Raw genomic sequence first — 23542 nt, 5'->3', positions numbered from 1 at the left:
ATCATATTAATGAGGGAATATGGTCAGTTAGCTCGGCGAAATAAGTCAGCAGACAAGCGGAGTTTAAAAGTTGAGACGCTTTATTTGTTTTTGGTAACTTCCTCAAACGCGCGAGTCATTTCTGTTTTTAAGTTATTGGGTTCTTCTTTTGTTGCTCCATTAACGGCTCAGCGACGCAGCGATGAGCCAGCACACGTTTCACTTGTAGATACGCAGGAGAAAAAAAACAAACAAGATCATCCATAAATGAGAAAGTTTAACTTTTGTAAGTGCATTAAACGTGAGGAAAACGCTGGGGGAATAAAAGTAGAAGTCGATTTACAAAGTTTCTTCTGTACAGTCTTTAACTGTGGGGGGGGGGTCGGGGGGGGGGTGTTATATGCTGGGGGCTTATTTCACTGGTGTTGGGAGCTGGGCAGTCGGGGTCGAGGGTTGGGGAGCTCTGGCTAAAAAGGAGCATTCCGTGGTTTTAGGTAAAAGGGGAGATGTACAACACGTAGGTACCCATCCTGAATTTACTCGTCCACATCATTTTTTGCATTTTTCCAGGCCGGACTGGATTTGAGTCTTTGTTGTTGCAACGGACGTGTGCATCGAAACCGTAACAATTCTGGGCTGCATGTTCCCAGCTTTTTTTATTTTGTATTTTTTGTCTCTTTCGGAGGCGGACAGGAGCCTCTCCTTTTAAGCCTTTGTTTTTTTAACGCTTCAAACTGGTACCGCTGCGCTGCACACGTCCCGTTATCGTGGACCCCGTGAATCGAGGATGGGTGGGCGCCCGGGGCGATGGGTCGCGGCTACACGGGCGCGGCGGCCCGCGGGCGGCTTTGGCCCGGGCTCGTGTACAGCTCCTGCACGGCGCCCAGGGTTTCCACGACGTCCTCCGGGTATCGCGTCTGCAGCTCCTCGTTGGCGAAGTAGTAGGTGTTGGCGAACTCGGAGAAGTAACGCCCCACCTCCGGGTGGCCGATCTCCAGGGGCGCCGCGTGCGGCTCCAGGTTCTCTGAGGGACCGCCGACCCAACGAGTGACAGTCGGAAATTAAAAAGACAACGTACTTAAGGGACCCCCCCCCCCCCGAGTTGTTCTAAACAGTCCCAGCCATTGTTGATACACATACAAGACCATCGCACATTTACCGAGATAAACGCCAACGTGCTTGTGCGACAACTTTCACATTGTTTGTGCTGCATTTTTGGCCTCATGAATGCATTCTTTCTATGCTGCTTTGCAAGTGCAAATAAACGTAATTGGAAACTTTTAGCGGATCAGGATTTATTCATCTGTCTTGGTTTATTAGTACTGCTGCAATGATGAATTTCTTTTGCATGGGCATTTATCAAACATGTGCAAAGGAATGACGGCTGTGCTGGAGGCGTACCTTGTGCTGCGTAGCGGCACGTGCCGTCCTGCACGAGGACGTTGTAGAAAGGCTGGTTGGCGCCGTTGGACAGCTGGTGGACCCTCATGGTGGTGATCCACTCCTGGCTCATGGTGCACTTTGGGTCCCAGCCGTAGATCACGCAGTTGTATCCGGACCTGGAGGAGGAGGAGGAGGAGGAGGAGGGGGGCAGACACACTGTGAGGAGACCACGTCGAGAGGATGACGCTGTGTGTGACGCGCTCGGCGGGACCCTCCCCCCCCCGCCCCCACCTCTTGTGTTTCATGATGAGGCCCACGGAATACTGGACCTCCAGGTGCTCCGGCGCGCTGCGCTTCTTCACCTCGGGCGTGGCCGGGTGCTTCTTGTGCTGGATGTGCTCCAGCGTGTGCTGCACCAGGTAACCCACCGCCCCGTGCTGGGAGGGGTCCAGCGCCTGGATGTGCTGCAGGATGTCAAGCACCTGCAGCAGAGGACGGCACATCAGTGGGGGCTTTGTTCTGAACGACGGTTCCAATCGGATTGGATGCAATCTTATTGGAGCGTGTTTGCACCTTTTCTGGCCAGATGCCCAGATGGAAGTAGAGGCGCGCCTGCAGCAGCAGGTACTGCACATTATCTGGGTTTATGGTTAGGTAGAGGTCCAGGGAGTCTCTCAGCAGCTGGTAGGATTTCTCATTGCCCTCGCTGAAAGGAAGCGCGCAGTGCAGGTGAAGTCATCCGATCTTTTATGCGGAGCCACCTTTAAATACGATCAGGGGTTTCGGTCTGTCTTACCCTCGTTTGCCGATGTTAAGCAGGTTTCCCACCATCCTGAGCAGCACCTCGGTGGTGCTGATGGCACTGTAGTAATCTGCCGTCACCTGGTGGCCGATGAGGTACTCGCACTCTTTGGCCGTCAGCTGTTTGCCTTTACCGAAGGCATCAATGTACACAAAGTCATAGATGTCCTCACTCCTGCAGGGACACGGTTGAACAAATCCATTTGTATCTAAATATGTCCCAACATAAATCTGTTAAATCATTCTGTTTTAGAGGTCTAGTGTGTGTGATTTGGCGGCGTCTAGTGGTGACGTTGCAGATTGCAACAGACTGAAGTTCTCCTGAAGAAGTACCAAATTCTAAGGTAATACAAATCCAAAAATTGGCAGTTTAATAAAACTGGATCACAAAAAAGTGAGAAGAGTACCAGTATCAATATGGTTGCATGACCATGATCATGAACTCTGTGAGTGACAGCTGTACTCGTGAGGCAACAACAACATTCAGAGGAACTTGAGAGATATTCGTTTCTAAACTTACCCTTTTGGTTTTTGGCACCAGCGCAGCAGGAAGTGATTTGGAAAGTTGACGGGTTCCAGCTGAACCCCAAGCTTTCGGGTTAAATTGATGTAGAGGACCGAGAGGCTTATGGGGATGCCTGTACGGCGTAGTAGCACCTGAGTGGAAAACGCTCGGTTAAGTGGGTGGGAGAAAGTCCTGGAATTAAAAAACAGTTGAGAATTGATTGAAAAGCTCGCGACTTGAAATGCTTAAATTATTCCAGGGGACCTCTACCTGGTGGATGTAAGAGTTCAGAGGGTTGTAGTAGTCAAACTCGTTGCCTTTGTATTGAAGCTGCTCATACAGGACCGAGTTTAGGGCGCACACCACCTGCCTCTGCAGCTCAAAGTCCTGCACGACGGAACAGTCTCCTACATCACACACACACACACACACAAAGGGGAACCGTATTACAACTTTGTGTTGCTCGTGTGCATCGGCCCATGTGTCTTTTTCGTCGTTAAAAGCCCACCTTGAGCGATGCGCAGACTGGGGTGAGAGGGGTTCTTGATCCTCAGCATCTTCTTCACCTTCTCGGCGATCTCATCCAGCTGGGCTGATACGCTGTTCAGTGTTACATCAGCAAGGGGGTTACAATACTGATCAACCAGGACGGCGCCTAGAGAGGCAGACAAGACAAAAGAGAATGTCATGGTGATGTCTGCATACGTTATATGGATACAACAAAAAAAGGAATGTACAATGGCAAAATGGTTATATTTTGTGTTGTTATTTTGCTAAGTAGCAGAAACATCAACCTCCTGTGGTAAGTTTGACGGATATTGGTGCCTCACCCTCCAAAGATGACTGCTGATCTGCGGGCTGCTCCATGAAGGTCTTCAAACTCCTCAGGATGTTCTGTTGCCTCAGGAAGTAAAGGATCTTCTTTGCATAGTACTTCAGGGTCAAGCTTTTCCTGGTGATGGGCACAACAGGAGATGTCATAATTCCTCCCCAAAACCAACATGATAGCAAAACGCAGAGTGTGTGGGGCACGCGTTGAGGGTTTTCCTGTGAGTGCAGACTGTTGCTCTCACCTCTTCTCAGAGTGGAGTATGAAGAGCAGCTCGTCTTCACAGAAGTGCTCCGGCATGCCGAGCGACTCGATCTCTGCAAAGCTGTCACCCAGCACCTGGCCAACGCAAGGCTGAGGTACAGATCTTCGGGTTAGTTTGGAATAGAAAAAGCTCACATGTATTCAAAACAACGTCGCAAACTTTGAATCCGGCCTTTTGCATTTTGCAATATCTATTCAACGCATAGAGGCGGGACTATTATTACATTGCCGTAGCGATTAAGTAGTCTCGATCACTTACGACTTCTGTGAAGAATCTCCTTGAGATCGATTCCACGGTCCTTCGTATTTGTATACCGACCCGGTGGCGCGTTTTGTATTCTCTGAGCCAGTCACAGCACTCGTTCTGACGGTAAAACATCTGCAGTCTCGGCCATCTGTTGATGAAGGCAGTGAGAGAGAACAAAAAAAAAAGGTCATTTTATTCACACTTTTGGACATGCATGCTCAGAATGAGTTAAGCAGCATATGACGTTGCTGTGCGATCATGCATCTACAAGCTGTGGTTTTCTATATGCACAGAAGAACAGAATAGAGAGAGTAAGGGCTTAGCGTTCTGCATGCGCTGCACCCCCTTGCAGTGCACAGGCTGCATGTGGCATTGAATCTCACATTTATTTTTGGCAGTTATGGGTAAAATGCATCATCAGTTGAAACTTTGTGAAAGATTTAAGCACCGAAATTGACCAAATCCACCGTGAGTCTTCAGAGTGGACTGCCTGCGACTGGCCTGGCGTCATGCTGAATTTGGTGCAATCAGCAGAATGTCAACGGCCGATCGCAGTAAAGGAAACCTTCTTTAAAAAGGGCGATTAAGGGCTCTAAACAAGACACATAATACAGGCACACGAGGTTAGGTAGATAGTGACGAAAGGCCCACCAGAGGCCACAACTGCGACGAAAGACCACGGGAAAAGAAAAACCATCGCACCTCAGTTTGTACTGGTGTCCCCAGACCTTCCCCCTTCCGTGGCACACGTCGTGTAGCCGCTTGCAGCAACAGGACACGTTACAAACGTCGTCATGTTTGAGGACAGGGAAGCACAGGATGTGTTCGAGCAACTCGGTCGGCAGGTCGGTCAGTTTTTTTGTTTGCGTGTCGGAAATAATCCCATTTAGACTTTGTTGCCCCTCTTCGACTACAAAAGTCGCCATCTTTACTGTTTACGCCGATTACCTCATTGCTCTGGCGCCGCCCAGTTATGGCGCAGGGGGCTTGGCTGGGGGCGGGGCTAAGGGAGTGTAGTGCACCGTGATTGGTTGTCCGGTCAAGAGACGCTATGCTGCCTTCACCATGGCGGGTATTCCCGTATTGCAATCGGTCAGTGAAACGAGAATTTTAGGTAAATCATTTGTAGTTAATGCAATCATTGTACACAATAATATAATGGATTCAATTTGTAACATAATTGGCAACCTCGTTATAATCTAGGAAAAACGGCCACGTTCTCGGGCTTTTCCTTAAGAGTGGTTCATGTGCACTCTAATGTCACTACAACATTCCGGGCGGTCGTTGAACGCGGCATGGCCCTTCGGATGACCAACGGTTAGCAGCAGGTAGCAGCGCACCGGCGAAGTGCACACGCAACAACAGTCCACGGGGGGACATTTTACTTACAAACGATCATTCATCGGACGCTTAGATGAAAACTTTAGCGGACTGCGTAACTTCGGCGCGAGGTTATAGTTCAAGCTGTGTGTGTGTGTGTAACGTTACGGTTTGCGTTTACGAACGTTGGTTTCTAAATGAAGTATGAAAAACGACCCCGGTGTGTTGTTTACGTCGCGCGCACACACACACACACAAACAAACACACAATGCCGTGACACGTTGACACGTTGAAGTCAACGCCTCTGAGCAGCAGGGGACAGGTAACTTAACGTTAGTTTCCTTCAGACGTGCGCCATGGCCAGTGCCTTGGCGGCCAAACTGGGATTCAACTCGCTGCTGAGAAAACCGCCGAGAAGCTTCCACGTCCGGATCTGCACCGCGGAGTCAGACATGGAGTTCAGCTGCGAGGTGTGTGTGTGTGTGTCTGTGTGTGTGTGTGTAACGCGACCCCCTTAGCGTGTAAAGTTTGGAGTTACACGGGGTTTTTTTGTCGCTGGTGGAGAAGCGATGGGAGAGTTTTTCCCTCTTTTCGCCGCTAGATGGCAGCAAACCATCGATAAAAAAATAAAAGAAATCAATCGTCTCTGCGGGTCAATTCTACCAACAACCACAAAAAAAAACGGGACTCTTATGCAATCGTGCACGTTTTGGTCAATGGCGAAGCTCACTGCGGTGTTGAAACTTTGCTGCAATGCTGCTGAATCACCACGTGAAGTATTTCGGGCGCTTGTTGCTGTGTTATGTATGATTTGGTTGATGAAACACCACCACGGGAAAGGCATCAGAATGACTAGCGGGCACCTACCTCTGTATTTAAAGGGGAGGAACCCCCCCACACCCCCCAGAAAAGAAGTTCAAAGCCAGTAATTACACAGAGCCACATCATTTTAGTTGCAGGGTTCTATTTTCTGTGCCCGGGTGATAATTGCATCACTTATGGGTTTTGTAAATAGCATTTAAAGAGTATCGCCCATGCAGACACAATCTTTATTAGTTCCTAGGAGTTGTGACGCCCTGCCCCTGGTGCAGCTGATTTTCTCATTTTCTAGCAGTTTCTTTCTTCCTCACAAACCTTGGGTTATAACAGCTGGATGAAGGTGTCCGGCTCCCTGCTTTAAAACCACAGACTTGAGGTTCTGATGGAAGTGAATGCGTTCAGTACACGCAGTATCGTACCTGTCGATATACAAATCTGTCCTCTCGCCCTTTCATATGTGTGTACATAGTTTATTTATTTTTTGTATGCTGCTGTATAAACCAATGAGACATTATTTGGCCTCTTCTCTGCTGAGACTAAAAACATGCCGCGTTACAGGTCAAGTGGAAAGGGAAAGACCTCTTTGACTTGGTGTGCCGGACTCTGGGACTGAGGGAGACGTGGTTCTTCGGACTCCGGTACGACATGAAGGACGCCGTCGCTTGGCTGAAAATGGAAAAGAAGGTGAGTGGTCGTCCACGGCGTCCCTATGAAAAGGGAAAAGGGAACCGAGTGTGTTCACTTCTTCGGCCCCCGCTGTCGCAGGTCCTGGATCAGGAAGTACCGAAGGAGGAACCCATCACCTTGCACTTCCTGGCCAAGTTTTACCCTGAAAATGCCGAGGAGGAGCTAGTGCAAGACATCACGAAGCATCTCTTCTTCCTGCAGGTAGTTGCACTCCGAAATCCGATTGGTAAAGTGTGCACGCGCTCTGGAGATAATGTTTACCATGCCAACCATCTCGTGGTCCTATTTCTTTTTTTTTCTTCTTCTCGATTTGCTCCTAGCAGGCCGCACGAGAGAAGCTTACAACTGACGCGTTCTCTTCCGTCTCGGCCGCTCCCCAAGGGCACATTTCTGCAGCCTTACGAGTAAACCCGAAATCCGACATGCCTCGAGGACGGGATTCCTGCCTCGTGGCTGACATGTGGCCAAACAAGTCTGCTCAAAAGCGCCCCCCCCCCCCCTCCCCCCTCCTTCGTTATTTGATCGTAATCTCCTCAGCGCGACGCTGCGTTCAAGTGGGTGTCGACTCTCTGACAAACCAGGTGCCTTCAAATGAATGCTTCAAGAAATATACGTGTCTTAGACCTTTTGACACTTTAAAGCTTTTGCAAAATGTTTTGTAAATTTGGGGATTAGCTCTTTTTCCTGTTGCACACTAGGGATTTGGAGTGAGTGACTGCACAACATGTTCCCTCCCTTCCCCTCCACCTACTGCTCTACTCGCGAGAAATTAGATTCGCCTCTTTGCACCTCCCCCCTCCTCCCCACCCCACACACCCCTCCGAGCCCGATGCTACCAACCACAGTTATCAATTACCACTTAGGCTTTAAGGGCTCAGGCCCAGTTTAATGACATGTTCTCCATGGGGGGGGGGGGGGGGGCCTCATCCCCCACAGCATTCAGAGCCCATCGTGCAGGTTTAGTTGTGTGGCTCAAGACGTCGGCATGTTTGTGTTCCTCGCCGTTTGGATGGAGGCACTTATCTACTTAAGGCATATAAAAAGCCTCCGTGCGTCCTTAATCCATTTAGAGGTAGTTGAAGCGATTGATTTATTTCTGAGGGAAACCTCACTATAAAAAAAAAGAAACAAACAAAGGCCGCAGCCGACAAATAAGTTGTCAGTCAAAGTGGCAGCCGAGTGCACCGGGAGGAGAATGCCGGTGCCTCGCCTGTCTCCTCATTACTCTGCTCTCATTAATTCCCATAAAAGTCGGGAGCAGGCCTCTGTTCAGATAGTGTCACAGGCCTGACAGCCGGATTAGCGCTTATCAGAACACACAAGCAAACACGCACAGGCATGACAAATGCACGTCTTCGCCATCTCGGCAGCGGCAGCCGCAGCAGCACTGGCAGCAGCGGCAGCAGCAGCGGCAGCAGCACTGGCAGCAGCGGCAGCAGCAGCGGCAGCAGCACTGGCAGCAGCAGCGGCTCCTCTCAGCGCTCGGCGGCCGCCTCTTCCTCGGCTCAAAACGCGAGTGGACAGCACCACTGGCTTTGGCTGCGTGCTCTCTCTGGGCGTGATTGAATTTGTGCGGCAGGTGACGGCGTCGGGGAAGCGACACCCCCGACGAGACGCATCCGTTAAGCCTGGTCTTTGGAAATGGGGTTCACCCTGCAATTTGAAGAATTTCCCTTGTTAAGCCCACACTTGTAAACACTCACTCTGTGAGCTCAACCACGGGGGAGCTAAACCCGCGATCTCGCCACTCTCACCAGCGGGGGGGGTGGGGGGGGGCGCTCTTCTGTCGAAAGGCGTCCGCTCCGTTTCTTCGTGCGTTTCGACTCGCGTTCTCCCAAAACTCGACCGCACCCAATATGAGGTCATACCATTTAACAGATTTAACAAACAACTGAGTGGCCCACAGTGTATGAAGCTACATGATTGATTTAGAAACTGTCCCCCCCCCCCCAGGTGAAGAAGAAGATCCTTGAGGAGGACATTCACTGTCCACCTGAGGCCTCTGTGCTGCTGGCCTCCTACGCCGTCCATGCCAAGGTGAGGGTCCCTGTGTCCATCCAGCTCTTTAATGAGATATTCATATTTTAATTATATGCACGACAACTTCTTCTCTTCTTTGAATGACTGACTGCAGCACGCTGCGTTACTGCGATACAGCAATTTTCTTTACAGGAATTATTTTAATTCTTTTGTTTATTCGTCTGAATAACGTGGCGTGTCACCATAATGCAGCTTATTCTCTCTTTAGAACAGTGCAGAAACGCTGCATGTCTTATGCCAGGGGGGGGCTGGACCTTTTGAGATATCTTCTCATGTCTGGGGGGGGGGGCGGGGGGAAGAGAGACATAAATCAAACACGATCGATCCAGAACTCTGGCTGTCAGAGTCCTGATAAGGACCAGAGGAGTACACACCACGCCCGAAAATTCCCTCACTGGCAAGTTTAGTATTGATCCTCTGCAGCAGAGAGAACCTGCATGAAATGCCTTAAACGTAGAAACCAGGAGCCCACCTGCTCTTAGAGTTCTGATATTGTTGGAGCAGCCACACGGCAAATCTGCAGCTTGTAGAACTAGAAAATGTGCGTTTCCTGCTGAAAATGCGTTGGAATGCATAAAGCTGAAATGAATTTCAGAAAGTTGCTTAAAATACAGAAATGAAAAAAGCTGAAATTAATTCTGAACATTGCTGAAACAATAGAAATTGGAAAAGCTGAAATTTAATTTTAAAGAATTGGGGAAAAAAAACAGAAATGGGAGAAGCTCATATCAATCTGAAAAAATACATAAATAATAAAAGTTAAATAAAAAAAAAAAATGGTACTAGTGGTAGTTAACTAACCCTAGATGTCAGCCTCCCTCGGGAAACCTTTCAGCTCGGGGCCCGAGGCCATGGCCCCGTTGAGGTGTCTCTGCTATATAATCAGCTGTAGTACTAATACTATTAGTCACAGTAGTATTTGTAGTAACATCAGTAGCAGTTGTAGTATTAGTAGCATTAGAAATAATAGTATTGAGCGTAAAAGTAGTTTCATTGGTAGTAGTAAAATAATTAAAACCAGTAAAAAAACTAATAGTACTTTTTATAGCAGTAAGAGTAGTAAAATCAGTTGCAGTGTCACTATTACTGGTAGTATTAGTATTTCAGTACTACCACTAGTAGTATTAGTAGTAGTAATAATAGTAGTATTAATAGCAGTTGAAATACTATTAAGAGAGAGACAATATTTTATTAATTGATGTGCCTCATCAAACATTACAGTGAGAATTCCCTCCATGGGGGGGTTTGTTTTGAATGTTTGATGGAATTGGGGGGGAGAAAAAGAGAGAAAACTGGAAGGAGGGAGGAAGAGAGGAAGAGGGTAAGGAAAGGAAAGATGTCTGTTGACAGAAAGCATTGCTGCGTCATGTGACTGTACTAATCAGCTGTTATGGTCTAGCTTGTGTAAGTATCCACGGCAACGGAGCAGCTGGGAGGGGGGGGGGTGGAGAGAAATGTCCTCTGTAAGACCTGAATACCTTGAGGTCCTGTCAGACTGCACTAATGCTCAAAGGGCAGAGAGAGAAAGCGATTAGACACAGAATCCACACCTCAAAAAATGTCTCTACCGAACGCTCAGTGTGGTTTACGTGTGTCTCGGTGTCTTAAAACGGGCTCCACCAGCAGGGGGCATGGCGCTCATTGGGAACCCTCCCTTTCCAGGTAGAAGAACTTAATGAGCACTTCAAACCGCATGAAGGCGCCCAGAGAAAAAAAAAAACCTTCTTTGATTTATTGGTTGAGCATCAAAGTAAAAAGTTACCTGAAATCTAAGATCTCCCTTAATACACCCCCCCCCCGCCCCCCCACCTCCCCGCCCCCCCGAGCAATCTCAGCCGTTTTGGTTGAAGGATCCCATCTCTCTGAAATCCCAGAGAAAAAGATGGGGGAGAGTTAGTTGCAGCTGTCTGACAGGCGGACAGGGTCCAGTGAGACCGGAGCTCTACCTCAAAGCTTTTTGGCAAAGAGCACCCCCCCTGGGATCCCCCCCCCCGCCCCCCCCTGCTCTTTTCCGATGCCAATTTAACAGGCCTAGGTTAAAAGGAGAAGCAAAATCAGCAAATGAGCTGGAGCCGCGTGCTGCCTGCTGTCAGCGGCCTCCACCCAGAAACAGGAGAGACGACGGGAGCACAATCTGTTTTCATCTAATCAGCCGTCCACTTCGTTCAGAGTGGAGAGGGGGGGTCGCTACCTGCTAAGCAGCGCAGCTGCCCAAAGCTCTGTGGCACACTTCCCACATTATTATTTTCGCTGTGTAACCCGTAGAGCTGACAGTACCACCGTTATAAAGCTGCACGGAGAAAGTCCCACACTGAATCTTTGCATAATCATTTTCCAATCAGGGTAAAAAATTGTGATAATCTCTAAAACTTTTACTGGGAAGCCGTGAAAGCCGACCAACTAAGTGCATGAGTACAGGGGGCAGTGCAAGTTATGAATATTGCTGCACAACTTTGCATGTGCTCAATGGCTCTGAGTTGAATTATTTCTCCATGAATTTAAATGCGATGGGATCTCAGCCGGAGAGACTCCCACAGCCTGTGTGTATACACGGGGGTTAAGTGTGCATTTCATAAAGCCTCGAGTGTCATGATTATGGACACACTGCATGTGACATCCTAAAAAAATACTGACGCTTCAGCGTTGAGTTCAGTATAAACCATTGTACTTAATAATTGTGTTGAAGTGTGTCGAACAGAATGCAGCCAGTGGTGAGGCCGCATCGGTGTCCCTCGCGAGTGGCTCGGTCCTTTGGAGTCGTGTGAAATAATTGAAAGAAAGGTGTGTGATCAGAGCGCGTCTTAAGGGTCCCTCACAAAGCCCCTGGTCCCTCTATAAGTCAACGCATCATCAATTATCTTCCAAACGGAGGGCGCGGAGGCTGCGGGATGGGAAACGCAAGGGAGAGGATCTAATTAAAACGGCTTCTCGGCTTCTGCGCCGAGCTTATTAAATCCGGGTCTTTAAGGTGCGGCGGCGGCGGCGTTTTCAGACTGACGCGCAGACAAATAAGATCCAATTACAACTCGTAAAAAGCAGCGCTGTAAACAAAAAGCAGCGTGGAACCAGTCGGTGGACGAGAGGAGCCGGCTCGCTCCCGAGCTCGCAGGCTCTTGTCGCCGCACGTTGTTTTTTTACCTTCCAAACAAGTCGTCGTGTCGCGTGAACAGTGAGACTTGGTTTCAGTCCCCTCGTGTGTTTGTGACATCATTTTTTGAAGGGGATACTTGAATGACATTTGTTCAAAATGTCACTGTAGCAGGTGTTTTTTATTTTTGTGTCAGGCTCGGAGTGATACTGGGAGAAATCCACGAGAAGGATGCTCCACTTTATGCTGTCAGCCCCTTAAAGACAAAGGCTTCTCATAAACCCCTTTTCTTATTTTTTTTACATTGGTGCATTTCACTCTTTAAGGAGAGACGGCCGAATCAATAGATTCCATCATGAAATTTCCCCCGGTTGGTTGGTTTAAAGTTTTTATGTAAATGTGCATGGCTGTTAAAAAATAAAAATACAAAATAACAATAACTTCATGTGTAGTGAAAATCCATAAATTTAGCTACACATTGAATAAAAAATAACTAATAAACATTTCCTCCATGAAACCAGTTGAAGTTTTCTGAAATGTTATGTTGGACCAAATTATGAGGCATAATCTAATACACTAGTGAATTTAGGAGAAATGTGTGGACGCACATATACAACGTGTAGTAAAAAGAAATGTGTGTTTCCAATGTTTTCTTCTCATTATTCTGAAAGAAAACAGTGATCACAGTGGAAAAAATAGCAGTTTTTGCTTTTCAAATCTCATACAAATAAAATACAGATATAGATAGATATTTACTTTATTCATCCTGCAAGGGGACATGATTTTGCTCCAGCATTATTTATACTTACAGCAGAAAATATTCAAATGCAAGATGCACACAAGGGAGCTATAATAATAATATATGAAATTCACTTAACGAGGTACAAATAGATTTGACTCATCCCCTTCTTGTACACAGCGTTGGCTGCAGCGCGTCCTCTCCCGATGGCTGTGGAAGGTGTGGGGACACTATGCACTCCACCAAATGTGAGAACTCAAAATTAGATTTCCAGAAAAGGGAGAGCTGGATTTAGAGGCAGAACTAAGACTGCGCCTATATACTGGTAAAGCTTCACGTTACCTGGAATCTACAGCCGCCGCCGCCGCCCACTCATTCAACCCCCCCCCCCCCCCCCCCCCCCCCTCCCCCCCGGCTGCGTGCATAATTCACCTCCTTCCGCCAGAAGAAGCCTCGCAGCGCCTCTGACTCATTCCTGATCCGTCCACATCGCGCCGCAACCTGCACGATGGCGGCGGCGCTCCGCCATGATCGGCCTCAGTCCTCCTTTTGTTTCATCCATTCACGCCGTCTACCAACAACCAGGCCGCTGTGTGTGTGTGTGTGTGTGTTAGACCGGCCTCCATTCATCCGTTTCTCACTGGCGCTGCGGTTTACATCTCACGAAAAAAAAAGAAGAAAAAAACCCCCAGCTCCCAGGGGAGACGTGGTCTGGCCTGTTGTAGATAGCGGCCATTAGTTGGGAGGGATTTTAATCCTTCTTTTTCCTCCCTTAATTCTCCCCCGCAGTACGCAGGCTACGACCCCGATGTCCACAAGCCGGGCTTCCTGGCCGAGGAGGAGCTGCTTCCAAAGAGGGTGAGCAGCCCCCCCCTCGCTTGTGCCCGAGCCCAACCCGCGTTCACGACCGAAGGCCCATCGATGTTTGTCTCTCCCTCCCCCCCCCAAATGCCAGGTGATCAACTTGTACCAGATGACGGCAGAGATGTGGGAGGAGAGGATCACGACGTGCTACGCGGAGCATAGGGGCAGGACGAGGTATCGGGAGGCTCCACTTCGCTCAGCACATTTCAAGTTTAATGCAGTCAGAGGCAAAAAAAAAAAAAAAAGTTGTTCCTGGGGAGGATCGCACTGGAAATAACTTTTTCATCGTGCATTCTTTTTCGACCGGGACCAAGACTCAGCATATGACTTGTGCGTTAAGTGGCATCACTTTTCTCAGCGCATGCTGCTTGAAACGTATCGTTTGTAACGGCACTATGAGAAAGGAACAAAGTCCAAGCCGCACCAAGCTGGAGAAAGACGGAGGGAGGGAGTTTCCATCTGGAAGGCAAAGTGAAGCGCAGCACCGGCCCGAGTGGTCACATGACTTGCGGGTGCAGATCGATAACCTCTGAGCCCCAGCAGAGAGATGGGCTCTCCAGCATTGGAATAGTTAGGGAAGAGATGACTTCACTAATAGTGGCAAAAGTCTGGAGATCCCCCTTTTTTTTTTTTTTTTCTTCAGTGCTCTACGCTTCCGCAGCAGTAATCGAGCCGTTAAAATGTCCTCAGGCCCACGAATGTGCTCCAACCTATTTTAGATTTGTTTACTGCGCATAATGCTATCTCGCCTGTTTAAACTTTGATGAAGCTTAACTCATCAATTCCCCCCCCACCCCGATCAAACAGCAAGTTATTAAAAGTCTGAAGCATGCCCTGAATTTCCCCTCGGCCCGACACAGTATATGCTAATGCGTTTTTTTTTTTTTTTTTTTGTAGCGCTGACCCTGAAATCACAACTTATCTACCAAGCAGGCGGCAGAACGAGGGGAAGCGAGTTTGATGCATTGGGAAGGCATCCGAATAAATGACCTCCCAAGCCTTTTTAGTGCATTAGGGTTGCGTTTTTTTTTTTTTTTGTCAGCGCGCTGCAGAGCTTTTATAGATCACACAACGTGACAGACGCTGCACACAAAACCAGCTCTGATCTTCTTTTGTTTCTCTCCACCTCCCCTCCACTTCCTTCAATCTCTCTCTCTCTCTATCAGGGATGAAGCCGAGATGGAGTATTTAAAAATAGCTCAGGACCTGGACATGTATGGCGTCAATTACTTTTCAATCCGGGTGAGCCGATGCCGCTTTGCTACCTCTTTACAATGTCAGCCCACAAGGGGAGACCGGGAGGAAAGTCAATTTGAAAATGAGCGGGGGCACAGCAGCCCGACTCTGCTTTCACGAGCTGTTCCTTAGCCCGAACGTATTTGAATCCCTGAGCATTTTTAAAAGACACGTTATCAAGTGCTACCGGATCTATTTCCAGGTGAGTCATGAGGAAAACTCTTTGACGAACTGATGTTCACTCGGCAGCTTTGATCATTTCTCCAAAAGGCAGAGACATTTTGAAATGCCACCAAGCTTTCTTCTCTAAAGTAAAAAAAAAAAAAAATCGCAACTCCACTGGCATTGATCAGCTGAACTAACAAATAGTCATCAGTTAGTGGCCTCACCTGCTCACTGCGCTGCGTTCTCGGGGGGCTTCAGAACCAAAAGGGGACGGATCTTCTCCTGGGAGTGGACGCCCTGGGTCTCCACATCTACGAGGCGGGCAACAGGCTGACGCCCAAGTGCTCCTTCCCCTGGAACGAGATCCGCAACATCTCCTACAGCGACAAGGAGGTGGGACCGTCCGCCCCTCTGTACCCCCCCGCCCCGTTGAACTTTTGGGATCTGTATTTCAAATGCACGTCTCTCTCTGTGTTCCCGTCTGCTCAGTTCACCATCAAACCCGTGGACAAGAAAACCAACACCTTCAAGTTCAACTCCCCGCGGCTCAGAGTCAACAAGTTGGTGAGTTCAGAGACGACGGACTCGCTTCTCGCCGCGGGGACGGGGAGGAGAATCACGTCCGTCCGTTGTTTTTCTTCCCCCACCACCCCCCCCCCCCCCCCGCGCAGATCCTCCAGTTGTGTATGGGGAACCACGACCTGTTCATTCGCCGCCGCCGGGTGGACTCGCTTGAAGTGCAGCAGATGAAGTCTCAGGCCAGAGAGGAGAGGGCCAGGAAGCAGGTAGCCGTCTTTTGCCCGGTCAGTTTTCTTTTTTGCTTTTTGCCACGTTTCCGCTGATGTCTCCGCCCGTCTCGGTGGCCCCAGGTGGAGAGGCGGCGTCTGCAGAGGGAGAAGCAGCTGCGCGAGGAGGCGGAGAGAGCCAGGGACGAGCTGAAGAGGAGGCTGATCCAGCTGCAGGACGAGGCTCACATGGCCAACGACGCGCTGGTAAAACACACCCTTCGTCTATATCTCCCCCCCCCGTCTTCGTTTCCCACTCTTCCTGCGCTTGACCTCCCTCCTGCCGCTCCTCTCTCCAGGCGCGCTCGGAGCAGGCGGCCGACCTGCTGGCCGAGAAGGCCCAGGTCGCCGAGGAGGAGGCCAAGCTGCTGGCCCTGAAAGCCGCCGAGGCCGAGGCGGAGACGGAGCGCGTCAAAGTCACCGCCATCCGTGGGCAGGAGGAGCGGCGGCTCCTGGAGCAGAAGATGCTGGAGGCGGAGATGCTGGCCCTCAAGATGGCCGAGGAGTCGGAAAGGAGGTGAGGAGGCTGCAGGGAATTTCATGCTGATCCGGCTTTGGATGCTCTTTTTTTATTTTTTAATCCTACTCTCCTGTGTGAATACCTCGAACTAAGCAATCATGAAGCGCTGTCCCCGAATAACCCCCCCAAATGTTCCAGTTTCAAGTTGCGCCGCCGCATTCCAGTGAGCTCAGCGGGACGGAAGGCAGGCGAGGGGACGCAGCTGCATGTTAACGGCCCCATCAAAGAACTTCTAACTAGTTGGAAATCATTTCATTTCCGGGGCTTTGTTCTGCCGCCGTTACAGCCACGCTGCCGCACTCGGGGGGGGGGGAAAGGGGGGAGAAGGCTTTTGTTCAGCACCTCCGCTCCTCCGAGCCGCGGCGGTTAATTTGTGCTGGTTAATTGTATCGATCGCTGGCTGGGAGTCACTTTCAAACTGTCTATTTCACTGCACAATGAAGCTGCAATCTGCTGAAATTTCCCTCTTGGTCTTCGTTTCGATTTGATTCTTTAAAAGGGGCAACTGTGTCATTTTCTGCCATTGGGTTCAAATCGAGTGGTTGTACCTGCTGGTTTATTTCTCCAGACGGACGAGAGGCACATGCCTGATAAATGACAATCCCCAGTAGCAAAGAGCTCCAGTAGTACACACACACACACATGCTAAGAATATCACCTCACAGCGTTCACAATTTATTAGGCAATCATTTTAAATAGGCACCATTAACCACTTGCCGGCACCTGCAATTTCTGGATGAGCACTTTGTGAACCAGAGGAATTTAAACCCCGTGGCACTCAACATGCAGATGACTACGACCACTCAAACCCTCGAGGCCCGTGGCTCCCCCGCTTCAGCCAGGAACCGCTGGGTGTTCAATCAAAAGAAACGTGATGACCGGCGCGCGGCATCCTTACATCTGTGTGTGTGTGTGCGTGTGTGTGCGCGCCGGCACGATGGCGGAGTAATGGAGTCAGAAATGAGCGTCTGCTCGGGCGGCGCATTGATCACCGGGGTAATAACACAGCGACATTCCTGCCTCGTCGAGTACCGACGCGGCGTCTGCGCGAGATAAGTTTGGATTCAGGTTGGATGATTTGTGCGCTTTTGAAGGACTGGGAGGTGAATTAACGTGTGTGTGTGTGTGTGTGTGTGTGTGTGTGTGTGTGTCCGTCCCTCAGGGCCCTGGAGGCTGAGCAGCTGAAGCAGGACCTGCAGGAAGCCAAGGAGTCGGAGTGCAGGGCAAAGCACAAGCTGCTGGAGATTACCAGCCGGACCGTCTCCGCGGTAACGGGTCCGAAATCGTACACGCGCTTGCTTATTCTTATTCTGATGTTTTATTATGTATTCTAGAAGTTCCCACATTTCAAAACTTTGTTTTGGGCATTTTTATTTATCAAATATCAGCCAATAGATTTTCTTTTGATTGGTGAATAGTTGCGGCTTTGCACTTTAATGAACATTAGTTTTAAATATAATGCAGTTTTGTATCATGTAATATACATAAAAAACATGAAATCGGACATTTTTCTGGTCAGACAAATTTCAAGACGTCTCTCACGGGTGCTGTGTTAAATTATGATGGACAATTTTTTAACTTCTTTGATATTTTGAAGACTATAAGGAAATGACATTCATTGCCAGTAAAGCAAAATATGTAAACAGTTGAAAGTTACAACCTTACCAGGGATAGTAAATGTATATATAATGCAACACATGCATCAGCCCCCCACAACAGTATCAGCTGCAAATGGCTATATAGTTTTAACTTGACTGCTAATAGCGCTACCCCCCCACCCCCCCCCCCCCCCCCCCTCCCCCCCCCCTCTAAACAGACACACAACATAGACACACAAAGCCACAGTTAAAAGTATTTACTTGCATTAAAACAGGCAGCACATAAGCCGGCCTACGCGTCAGCCCCCAGCATGCTGTAAACCCACACAATGCACATTCAGCAGCTCACACACATGTACACTTGCATACGCGCGCACACACACACACACACACACACACAGACAGACACATGCATTTGCAGAAGTGACGTTGCCAATGCATTTCCCGACATTTGACCAGGATCTGATAGCATATACACACGCGTCTGTGTGCTCACGGTCCGTTTACTTGAGCCTTCCTGTCTTTCTTCTCCCGGCTCGTCTTCATTTCGCCTTCGTCGCCTCCTGTCCTCCAATCTCCCCCCCTCCCCATCTCCCCTCCAAGGCCTCTGGACCGCAGTCTGACAGCATGCCCCCGGACCTGAGCTTCAGCAGAGAGAACCTCAGCTTTGACTTTAAGGACACCGACATGAAACGCCTCTCCATGGAGATCGAGAAGGAGAAGTGAGTGTTTTTGGGGCCTCTGATTTGTCATTCAGCGGACGGATCGGGTTTTTGATGAGAAAATCTATTTTGGGGTCGTTTTAAATGCATCCGAAATGAGTCCAATCGAACTTGATTTTGGAATGTACTTGGAGGAGCATAATCACTTTTTAATATGCACATTTTAAATTGAGGGGTTCAGGCGGTTGACCCTCAGCGTCAATGATGTCACCGCCAGTGTTCCAGCTCCCATCAGTCATTGCAGGCTGAGGAGCCAATTGTTAACGATTGGGTTATTTTGTATTTAACAACATGAGCTTTAGTATTACCAGTAATGTACATTGGTCCGTGTAAAACAAGGACGACATCCAGCTATTAAAGTCCCGTGTGATGCATGTGTTCAGGGTGGAGTACATGGAGAAGAGCAAGCACCTGCAGGAGCAGCTGAACGAGCTGAAGACGGAGATTGAAAGTCTGAAGATGAAAGAGAGGGAGACTCCACTGGACGTCATCCACAACCAGAACTCCGAGCAGGGGACCAGCAGGCACAGCAACTTTAAGAAGGTAGCCATCGGCCCACCTGCACACACCTTCACACTTATATTCACACCTCGTAATCACGCACAGAAAAAAAAAGAAGGGCATCTGCCCCCCTTTTAGGTACAAAACACGTGTTAAGTGAGCACTGATTTTTGCTTGGATGGAGCAGCAGGGGGGGGGGGGGGGGGAGAGATGGAGCGAAGTGGAAAGTGTTGCTTTAATCGAACCAGAAGCGACTCAGAGGCACATCTGGCTGGTGTGAGGTGGGATGGGGAGGGACGAGAGGAGGGAGGCGGAGTCACGTAGAGGCCGCTGAGAACGTAGCATGAAGTATCAGTACAGCGTCATATCTTCACATCTGTGTTTGCTAAAATGGAATGGCACCTCGGCGGCGGCTGGGCGTAACCTCCAGATGTCACCTGCTGTTTCCATCAGAAACCCGTCAAATGACTCGTTCTGCCGGGTTGTGTTTTGGCTTTCAGAGTTTTTCCTAATTACTGTGGTGTTCATCAGAGACGGGACTGGGTGGCACACACGTGTGCTCACGCCCTCGGTGGAGATGCAGACAGACCAACACCAGCTAATCACAGTTGTTCGCTGCATCATTTTTCCGAGATTGGAATCAAAACAAAACCGAACCGAATCGCTTGCATTGAGAGTCGCCCCTTTTGGTCCCTTACTAACTTCCTCCTGCGCTGTCAATGCTGATCTCTTCTGCTCGTCTCCTCCACAGCTAACTCTACAGAGCACCAAGTCCAAGGTGGCCTTCTTTGAGGAACTTTGAACGACACGGCCTGTGGGTGGCGGCGACGCAGAACCTCTCAATCCGACCTGGTCGTAGAAAACTACGAGACCGAACGCTCCGCCTCCTGGGAAACCACCGGGAAAACCACCACAAAACCACCACAAAACCACCAGGAAAACCACCACAAAACCACCACTGCCTTCTTTTGCAGCGCACTGACAACGTGTGTTTACAGTAGTTGGGGGTGTGAAATAGAGGACGTTCTCTGTGAATGTTTCAAAATGAACTCCGAGTGGGTTTTATTCATGTCACAGAACAAAGATGAGCAAGAAATAAACTGAAAATGCTCTTTGACTGCTCCAGTTCCACTGTTGCTCTAATCAGACACTATCTGTGCAGTTTAAAATGGTTATTACATAATGTCCAAACGGGGCGACCTACATTATTTGACTGTAAAACCGCTTTGAAATTCAAAGCAGAATGATGGAATTATTAATGTGTTAATGTGTTGCCTTTTACTGACTCACATGTTTGATAACCACTTGTTATCGGAAGCCACAAACGGACCACAGCCATTTATTATCGTCTCTGGCAGGTCGAACACTTTGAATAGTGAACCGGGCTCCGCTCTGTGAGTGACAGGTGAACTTTGATCCTCACGTGAGAGCATCCATCGTCCATCTCACGGATCCCTTTTTTTTCTTTTCGCGAAGACAACCACTTTCCCGAAAAACATGAATTTGCATCAGTTTTGAATTAATGTGTCTTTTTGAATTAATGTTCTCTTTCCCCCTGAAAGCAATTTATTTTAGAAGTGACAAGGTGAGGAAAAAAATATATATTTTCATTTTCTTTTTGATTGCATTTAACAAGGGAAGTAAGCAGTATTTACTTGAAGCTTTGGGTGAAGTTACACTACCTTGTATTACTGTGTACCATATATGTATGTTTTAAATATAAAATAAATGAGTGTTCAGTCCGGTGCTGTGAGGAGAACAAGAACCCGAATCCCCGTCATGTGGAGGATGTAAATGGGAGGAACCACATATTTGACCATTTATCCATTCTATGCATCTAAAGAATGATGCAGAAGGATGCGATGCTTTAAGATCACAAATGGCCGATCCTACTTTTCTGCAAACAACCGGCTTTCCGGTCACGTAACAACCCTTGTGCTCCGTCGCCGACGCCACCGTGTTTCTATTCACGTGCCTCATCAGCTGTGTCCTCCCGTGGCGTCAAACTCCACGGACTTAACCATCCATTGTGGGTTTTATCTGCACCAGCTCTGGCGGAGCTTGCTTTTTTTTTCTTTCTTTGGGCTTATCAAGCGCTTCCTCAAATCTACGCACCAGCTAATCTCCTCCCACCCTACACCTTCCTTAAAAATAGCCCAGCTCGGAATACCTTTTTGCATTTTGTAACCTCTCCTAAAATGGTTTAAATGTCATTGCTTGCTGCAATCACAACTCTCACTCGCAGTTTCTGTCAAGCGGCTCATGTAACATCCATCAAGTGACTTCAATCATCCATCTTGTGCTTCATAAAGGTTGACCTTTGAGTGACCCCCCGTTCTCTCCCCGAGAGCCAACTTTACCTGTTACCGACTACTTTGATGTGGAAAAAGAAGACTGTGCACTTCTGCTTCGCCTATAGACACGTTTAGCCTTATCTGTAACCTCCCCTGAATGGATTTAAAACCCTCTTAGAAATTTAGACGGTATCCAGAGCCCCCTGTATCTTTCCTTTCATGTTCAAGAGCCCCGCATGGTCGTTCTGAGTAGTGAAACCCTCCACACCAAGGCCCTTAAGTGTACAACGCATGCATGCAGACAAAAAAAAATAATCATTTCCCACCTGCAAACCCGCACGTTCACTTGTATTTCGCCAACCCTTCCATTGCGTGTTATTTTTAAAAAGGGAGCGGTAAAAGCGTGCTCCGCCGTCATGCTTCCTGTTTGCCTTTGTGAGTCATCTCTGAATATTTAGAAATACCCGAATGGCCGGATCTCAGATCTCTGATCACAACGGTTGCCGTGGTGAACAGCCAAAGGGGTTTGTAACGTCTGAAGAGAACAAATGGAGATCTTGGTTATTCGGCGGTTCCCGGTTGGACTTGATGTGCCACGTCATGCGTTGGTCCTCCGAGCATCTGAAGCAGTCAATTAAGTCACTGGAGGCACCTGCAGGTGTCCCCACTGTGTCTCCACTGCAGGCACAACAATAATTAAAGGTGCAAGCAGCGTTGGAGGAGTCCTCGCTACTCCTTGCACGTCGGACGAATCACCAGACTACATTTGGTCATTTTCAGATTAGATTTAAAAGGAAACAATCAATAATGACCATTCCACATTCAGGTTGATAGTACAGATCCCCAAGGTGACAGTTATGGATAACCAGGACATTCTGATGTTCCATCCCAAAATAAAAGCCTCTCAAAATACCATACACGACCCAACTTCCTTCGAAATCTTTTAAAAGGTGTCTTTTTTTAAATTGCTTCCTACGCACATAGTTTAATATTTCTTATGGCAAATTGCAACTTTAAGGGGCCGAGGTCTCACGAGCGCACTGCGTGAATTTGAAAAGAATCAGTTTTAATTCCTGAGAGGAGTTCGGTCTTTTACAACTGTAGGAAATTAGAAAAATATGCCAAAAAGGCACATCTTTAATGATTTAATGCAGCGCCCCCTAATCTTCAAAAACTATGAAAAAATTAGGGTAGGTTCACGGGTTCAATCGAACACATAAGTTCCTCTACGACTAGTCGTAGCGAGGACCCTAATAATAATAATAACAATAACATCTTCCTTCATGGAAAACCCCGACACTCCTCGACTGTGGAAGGGAACTCGAGGTCATTTCTGCTGCTCCTGTGGGGGCAGGGGGGTGTTGTGGGGGGGGGATGTCCTCCACCCACTGTTAAATAACTCCTTTCTGCCCCTTCCTTCATGCTCGTGTTCAGTATGGTTACATTTCCTCGGTCCCCCCCCCCAAGGGGACTCGGTGTGGTGGCCGAGGAATTTAGACAACATCAGGTGGCTGCCGTTCATCCGGAAAAATTAGCATGTTCTTTGATTCCCGGGATGCAGAAGTCTACCTGTGGAAATTGCCGTGATTGGGTTCATTATGTCCCCCACAGATAGCAGGGAAGGAAATGAGTTTGGTATTTTTTTTTTTGGGGGGGGGGGGGGGGGGGCGAAGTCTCTCCTTTTTGAAAACAGCAGCAGGAAAGTGCGTCTGTCTGCCGTTTTTTCTGCCGAGGAGCTATGAATACATTTCGTAATGGCCATGAGATAGCGATGAGCCCTGTTTTAATTGTCTCAGCCCGTTACACTTGTTTCTCATCATGATGCGGATCAAACTGCAGCGATGTGCGCCTATGCAAATGATTCCCTTTCATCTGCTGTAACCTCAGTTCTCTCTGTCTGTCTCCAGAGGCTGGGCTGCTGTGGGAGTACAAGGTCATCACGATCACCACTGCCACACTTCAAATCATTATATATATATATATATAGGAAAATAATGTGTGCCCAAGAGCATTGTATGGATCGTCAATGCAGCCCAACATGAAGTGAAATATGAATTAATTAACGGCAGTATTTGCGAATATGTAACGCATTTGAGACCATGAAGGAAACCGAGTGATTTGTTTCTCCTCATTTGCAAATTCTCATTATATAAGC

The 23542-nt window shown here is 48.5% G+C and overlaps 2 protein-coding genes across 3 annotated transcripts; one reads left to right on the top strand and one right to left on the bottom strand.

Annotated features, from left to right (window-relative positions):
* Positions 1-62: 62 nt before the first annotated feature.
* fbxo21 (F-box protein 21) lies at positions 63-5468 on the bottom strand. 2 transcript variants are annotated; one of them, XM_037482751.2, is made up of 12 exons: positions 4711-5468; positions 4021-4156; positions 3742-3851; positions 3499-3620; positions 3177-3323; positions 2939-3075; positions 2684-2820; positions 2159-2338; positions 1936-2068; positions 1692-1844; positions 1381-1538; positions 63-1003 (listed from the first exon to the last, which is right to left on the bottom strand). In XM_037482751.2, the coding sequence occupies exons 1-12, from the start codon at positions 4932-4934 to the stop codon at positions 742-744; spliced, it is 1899 nt and encodes a 632-aa protein (XP_037338648.2). In that variant the 5' UTR covers positions 4935-5468; the 3' UTR covers positions 63-741. The 2 variants fall into 2 exon arrangements, with proteins under 2 accessions (XP_037338648.2, XP_037338649.2); XM_037482752.2 differs by having other exon boundaries at positions 1654-1844; positions 4711-5467.
* Positions 5294-21409, top strand: nf2a (NF2, moesin-ezrin-radixin like (MERLIN) tumor suppressor a). Its single transcript, XM_037482753.2, has 17 exons — positions 5294-5336; positions 5677-5799; positions 6707-6832; positions 6914-7036; positions 8789-8872; positions 13492-13560; positions 13658-13740; positions 14733-14808; positions 15226-15360; positions 15457-15531; positions 15639-15752; positions 15837-15959; positions 16052-16269; positions 17435-17540; positions 18474-18592; positions 18976-19135; positions 19845-21409. Exons 2-17 carry the CDS (start codon positions 5686-5688, stop codon positions 19893-19895), a joined length of 1776 nt encoding a protein of 591 aa, XP_037338650.2. The 5' UTR covers positions 5294-5336; positions 5677-5685; the 3' UTR covers positions 19896-21409.
* The last annotated feature ends 2133 nt before the right edge of the window (positions 21410-23542 follow it).

This window comes from Pungitius pungitius, chromosome 5 (genome assembly GCF_949316345.1).
Source record: "Pungitius pungitius chromosome 5, fPunPun2.1, whole genome shotgun sequence".
NCBI lineage: Eukaryota > Metazoa > Chordata > Actinopteri > Perciformes > Gasterosteidae > Pungitius > Pungitius pungitius.
The sequence above is the reverse complement of the archived record's forward strand: the minus strand, read 5'-3'. Positions and strand labels throughout refer to the sequence as shown.